This window comes from Oratosquilla oratoria, chromosome 9 (genome assembly GCF_046742065.1).
Source record: "Oratosquilla oratoria isolate Oo_2021 chromosome 9, ASM4674206v1, whole genome shotgun sequence".
Classification (NCBI taxonomy): domain Eukaryota; kingdom Metazoa; phylum Arthropoda; class Malacostraca; order Stomatopoda; family Squillidae; genus Oratosquilla; species Oratosquilla oratoria.
The window spans coordinates 71251463-71257734 of record NC_134785.1 but is presented as its reverse complement, the minus strand read 5'-3'; the positions used below and the strand labels follow the sequence as shown (position 1 = coordinate 71257734).

Below are 6272 nucleotides of genomic sequence, written 5' to 3'. Positions count from 1 at the left end.
ACAAACTAGTGTGAAGCAGAGTGGCTAGGAAAGCAGTGAGATGAATATAATGCTATGAGAATAATTCTTAAAAAAAGAGTGAAAAAGAGGGTAAATAAATTAAATGAGGAAAAGGTTATATCTAATGACTTAGAAGTTCTGACAGGTATATAACAGAATACTTACCTGTTATCAAAAACCCTGTATATCATATTATGTTCAATATCTACAGCAAAAGATTCTGATGGACTACACATTTTCAAGGCAGTTCTCTTACAATATTTACTGGTATGTATATTTTTCATTTATACAAAATTTGTAATGCAAAATATTTTAATTCTCCAATAGTAACACAAAATGTTTAATCACATGGTACAGCGATGAAAACTTAGATAAACTTGTGCCATTGCTAGCGCTAACATCTACAGGCTTAACGATACTGCAGCCACAGCTCTTCCAGCAGTCCAACATAAGCCAATGGATCAAGTACACTTTTCTTGCAGCCTGTTACGTTGGGCTCACAAGGGTGCGTGGGGGTATGAAGAAGCTGGAATCTATAGAAGTGGGCAGCACCTGCAGAGTATTATTATACACCTGGCGTCACTCACAGCTCACGTCTGTTGGAAAATTTTGACAACAGAAATATGAAAATCTTAAACCATGCACTAAATTTCTTCTCTAAGATAAAATAAACAAAACTATACCAGTATACCAAACACAAGTTGTGGAAAAAACAAACACTAAAAGCAAGAACTTATTTTCCAAAAAAATCTTTTTTAAAAAAGGAGTTTCAAAGCTGACATTCTCTCGCACTATTCACTGGCAACTGTAAGTGAAAATTCAATCTTACAAGAAGCCTAATTTCAGTGACCAGTTTCGCTTTTCATTTACTTCCTCCTTTACATACGAAAAACAAAAAGCATCTCAAATTTTGTGTTTAGCAATGTAGCAGTGGCAGTGGCTACTGAAGCATGACTGACTCACTTGATGGGATCTTCCTTTTCTCTATGATAAATTATAGATAATTCCTGGGGCATGCCTAAGACTGCAGATTTCAGATTGAGACGAGATCCTCACACTTATGAAAACTCAACTCTGTGCCACTAAACAAAGCCAATTTGATAGATACTGACAACAACATGAATACCAGTAACTACAAAGAAGTGGACATGGTGTTGGCTATGGTGTACTTACAACTATGAAAATATAATAAATATATACAATATATGTTTTATGAATTCAATACTAAAGGGCTTTTTGTGACACTCCTGACTAAATAGGATTTTTTTTCAGAGTGAAGGTGCAAAGTAGGAGGAGGAGGAGGAGAAGGATAGTGCTCAACACTGCAGATCTTACCCAGTAAGAGCAATCTTATTATAACTTTACATCAAATTAGTTAAGGTTATATGGCACCATATATGATGTTCTAATTCTCTAAACAATCACTCCCCCAAGATATTTTTTTTGCTTTTCTTACTCTATAATTCACCTCCACTCCTCCATTCCCTGCCACATGTGACCCCATATACTTAAAGCTCTCCATTTCTTCCAGTATGTTATCCTTTAAATTCCCTCTAATCCATTCTTACACACATTCCCAAATCCCACCACCAACAACAACCCTCTAAGCTACATGCGAACAACAACTGGCTCACCTCCTACTTTCCTCCACTCTCTCACCAACTTCGGCCACCTGCCTAGCACCTTTATGTTAACCTCCCTCACTGCCCTATATACATAGTGCATAACCATGGCAACATTACACAAACCTAGCATAGCCCCACCTTCACCTCAAACTACTCAAGTCTCCATTCCTGGCCCTCACATAAGCTCTAGTACCTACATAAATATGTTTGACCCCCCTCAACATTTTTTTTTCCTTCCCTCACCTCAGTAAGACAGATGGGCCAATTAATGACAGGTGCCTGCTTTTGGTGGTCCTGCTAGATGGACAGCACAGCTGTCCATTTTCAAAATTTATCAACCTCCCCTCACTTCCATCATGTTATGCAGCCCTGAGGAGCTAACAGAAGATCATCAAGGTCAACTGTATTTCTTACAATTTTTTGTACATAGAAAGCTCACAACCAGCAACTACTCCCATACTATTTTTAGCTGGAGAAAGAATTAGTCCCACACCTACAACACCCCAAAATTTCTTTCCAGGAAGATCTGTGAGAGGGCCTGAATAACATTGCCAGCCACTGAGGGGGTACAGGTTTTCCCCTTTACAAGTGAGGTAGCAAAGTCAAAAGACACGTACCCACTCTCACCCATCCACCACCCTTTCCTCCCTCTCATCTTAGCTCCTCATGGATGACAGGTCATCCCTGTCTCCCACCCACTGCCCTGGGTCAGAAGCAATTAAAGCACGACAGAGCAAGTGCACAGCACGGCTGCTTCACTTAACTGGCAACTGCACATCTATATCCCTTCAAAATATCATTCACACATAACCACTCCCTACTTCCCCCATCGCCCCTCGTTCAAGGGAACAATTCTAATTATTAATAAAACAGGAAAAAATAAAATAAAATAAATACATAAATAAACTGAATATGGAGTACAGTAATGCAATACAATTCTACCCTATTTGTTTACAGCTTGTCTTGAAAAATTTAAGGGAGTAATATTAGGAGGGGACATGTTTGAATATTAATGGGGAATATATCATGAGAGATTTACAGATGACATTCTCATTTCAGAAACAGCAGAATATTTGCAAGATAAGCTGAGTAGTCTCAACAAGTAGTCTCTAAGTAGATTTGAAGATACATTGAAATTGTGGTAAAATTCAGTTCAAAGTAGGGCAATTATACTTTATGGTGAGCATCTTGAAGATGTCAGATACTAAAACTAAATATCACGAAAATAATATAATACAATAATGTATCAGAATTGGTTGAAATGCTTTTTAATTAGGAACACTATGAGGAACTCTCTGGTTAAAATATAAATTCTAATCTGTGCATGGAATGCTTGCTGGCCAACCAGTTGTTATTTTGGGTCATCCAGTTTGATACTTTCGGTGTAGGTCAAGACTGGAGGCAGAGTGAATCTACCACACAGTAAGTTCATAGTAAGGGGCCTTGTCATTCTTTTATCCATTCATTCCTATCTTTTGCACTCTATCTTCCTTGCTCAACAGACATTCCTCATGCATCAAATGCTCCTTTTACCCAATCCATCCATCTCAATCTTGGTCTTTTTCTATAACTAGGTACATACATACATATACCAAGGCTTTTTCCCCCTTTCAAGGGAGGTAGCCAAAAAGGGAAAGGCATAAAATCACTCCCACCCATTTCATCCCTAAATACACTCCACACCCCTCCCACCCTCCCTCTCATCTGAGCACCTCCTGGATGACGGGTCATCCCTGCACCTTGCCCACCGCCCTGGGTCAGAAGCAGTGTCGCAAGACACAGCACATCCACAGCAAGGCCGCTTCATTTAATCGGCGACCCCCCCTCTCCGTCCCCCCTTGCATATAAGGAGAGGACGGGTAAATACAAATAAAACACAGACTAAAGTCCAATGTTTCTTCCTTGAGAGATCTGTGGGAGGACCTGATGATCATTTTGAACCACAGTGAGGTTACTCGTTTCCAATCAGTGAAACTTGAGGCAACAATTAGAATCATTACAATTATTTACTATCATATACCAAGGTATTTTTCCCCCTTATGCAAACTTTTGATGTGTATCATATAATAATCACTATGGGAACAAAGTGAAGATGTTATTCCCCTATGTTCCCACTGTGAAATATCTTGCCTTGCCACTGAAACACACCCCTTACATAAGACCGTCAACTCATGACTGCCACAAAAATATGATTCATGCACTGTTGTGGATTTCTCAAGAAAACAATATTCCCATGCTTAGCAATACTGATCAGAAATTGATCCTGTGAATAATGCTATCATAACACTTATCAATAAGACCTATGTATACATGAGATACACATATGCAGGCAGAGTTCACAGCCCAAAATACGATTTTCAGAAGTTCTCCGAGGTAAGACTTGTTAAATCAAGTTAACATTGTTCAACAGAACCTAATGACCAATCTGTATGACTAAAGTGCATAGAAACCTCTCTATGATCATAGTACCAGATTGTTATTGTTCACTGAAATGAAGTTTCAGTAGCCAAGAGTACAGGCAAAATAGGCATCAGTAAAATGTTTCATCCACAAACACAAAGATGCTAACAACGAGCATAAACAGAGCAAACCAGTGTTAATGATGGCTCTTCAGTTGCCTGGTGCACCGTCATGCTTACAGGAATATTGCCGTTGCAGGGGAGGGTTGGCTTCACCTGACCGTACTGGCAGCGTGCACCATGCCTCCTCCAGTCTTAATATTTCCATGGTCTGAGGAGTGTACATTGTGTAAGGAGAATTTATAGGACACAACAGGGTTATGGGAGAAAAATGGGTAAAGGTAAGTGTAACAATGACTAAGGTTATGATGAAATGGTATAATTCCACAAGGAAAGAGAAGGGAAGCAGGACAGTTTTATACAGACTGTATGCAGATTGAAAGAAGAGATGGAAAGAATGAAAACAATAAAAGGAAATGTTGCCTTGAGTTTTTTTCTGATTGGAAACCTGCAGAGGCATGGTCTCAACACAAAGTAAAGAATACAGGAAGCAGTGACCATGCTTGTTCACAAATTTGTAGATAAAACATATAGTTAGTCATTTTAAAGCTATTACCAAAGAAAGAAGGGTTGATATGATTGTAGTGTTTACATCATTAAAAGAAGTAGACGAAATAAGAAGGTTTCTTGGTTTGGAACAGTATTACAAAGTCATGGGAAAAAAATTGAAGACCACATGTCTGACAGATGTCACAAAACAGCTTTCAAAACAGATGCATCAATTCCTGGAATAACCTAGGTGATATAGCCCCTGCTACAACCATAAATGGATTTAAACAAACTTTGTCAGATATGACAGATGGAGAAAAGATGGGTCTACACAAAAACGTAGCTCATATCCTGTATATCACAATTAGATAAATATGGTTAGCTAAGCAATATGAAGATAATCTTCTTTCAGTTACAGTAATTGGAAGGATGTAAAAAAGCCACCTGTCTTTGTAAATGAGTGGTAAGCGAGAATCACCTGTGCCAGCCTGAGAACACACTGCAGCTATTGCACTACTTACATCAGTGGTTACATGAGAGCATATACCATATTTCTGCTTCTCTAAATAAGTAAAAAGTTTTCATTTGCTGTCCTTAGTTCAGAGTGGATACTGGAAATGCCAACGTAAAAAACACATGATATCTACATATGTATGTGTGCATAATAAGATATGAGAGAGAGAGAGAGAGAGAGAGAGAGAGAGAGAGAGAGAGAGAGAGAGAGAGAGAGAGAGAGAGAGAGAGAGAGAGAGAGAGAGAGAGAGAGAGAACAGAAACAAAAAACAGAGGCAGAGACACAGAGAGGCTGAGAGACAGAGAAGGAATGAAAGAGGGAGAGATGCAAAGAAAGGAAATAGGAGAGATAGTAGAGGAATAAAAAAAATACAGAAAAAATAAAATGAATAAAGGTAAAAGAAACTCATTACTTGAGTGTTGATTTATTCCCAAAAATCATACCTGTATGAACAGTCTTCTGGGATACATTAGAGAGGTGGAAATGCATTTTTAGAGATTATTCTTGTATTCAGATGCAGCGTTTAAGAGGGAAAGTTGTATGCACCTTCTGATATATGTCATCCATAAAGCTGTGTCCTACAAGGATACAAGTGTGCAACCTTTCCTCCCTTATCAATATCAATTCTATCCAAAATTTGGTGGTAGCGTTGGTGTCTTAGTGGTGCGTGGTAGTGACTGATGGGTGGTAGTGGGTGGTGTAGGTGGGTGTTAGTGAGTGTTGGAGATTATGGTGGTAGGTGGTGGTGGGTGATGGCGGTGGGTGGTTATGGTGTTCTATGAAATAGACACTGTAAATCACATCAGATGCAACATAAAGTAGTATACCAACAAACCTAAAAACAGTTACATGGTGAACCTACATCACACAAAAGTACAGTTTTTAAAAATAAGTTACACACATGCTTCTGAACATAATTTGTATTTACAATTGTGAAATTCTATCAATGAAGATTTCTGTCATTGGTCTTTAGCTTTCTTTGCTTATCTTTTGCATATAATTATTTCCCATTTCTAAAGCAACCAGTACAGACTGAATATCAAGTTGATCTGAACTTTATCTTCCAAACATGCTGGAAGCACTTATCAAAAAAATGTCTATTTACTCTTTAAAATCTTCCTTATG

General features: G+C 38.4%; 1 protein-coding gene across 4 annotated transcripts in view; it reads right to left on the bottom strand.

Moving 5' to 3' along the window:
• Nucleotides 1–294: 294 nt before the first annotated feature.
• The window catches only part of Pcmt (Protein-L-isoaspartate (D-aspartate) O-methyltransferase), a 28693-nt gene continuing 22715 nt past the window's right edge, over nt 295–6272 (bottom strand). For 3 of the 4 annotated variants that reach the window (XR_012966741.1, XR_012966742.1, XR_012966743.1), the window contains exons 8-9: nt 4265–4355; nt 295–596 (exon numbers count right to left, since the gene is read on the bottom strand). Coding sequence is in view for 1 of the 4 variants with exons in the window: in XM_076190845.1 (XP_076046960.1) it covers nt 584–596 (13 nt within the window). In the remaining 3 variants the exon portion in view is untranslated. The remainder of the gene's footprint in view (nt 597–4264; nt 4356–6272) is intronic. The other variant, XM_076190845.1, reaches the window with a different exon arrangement.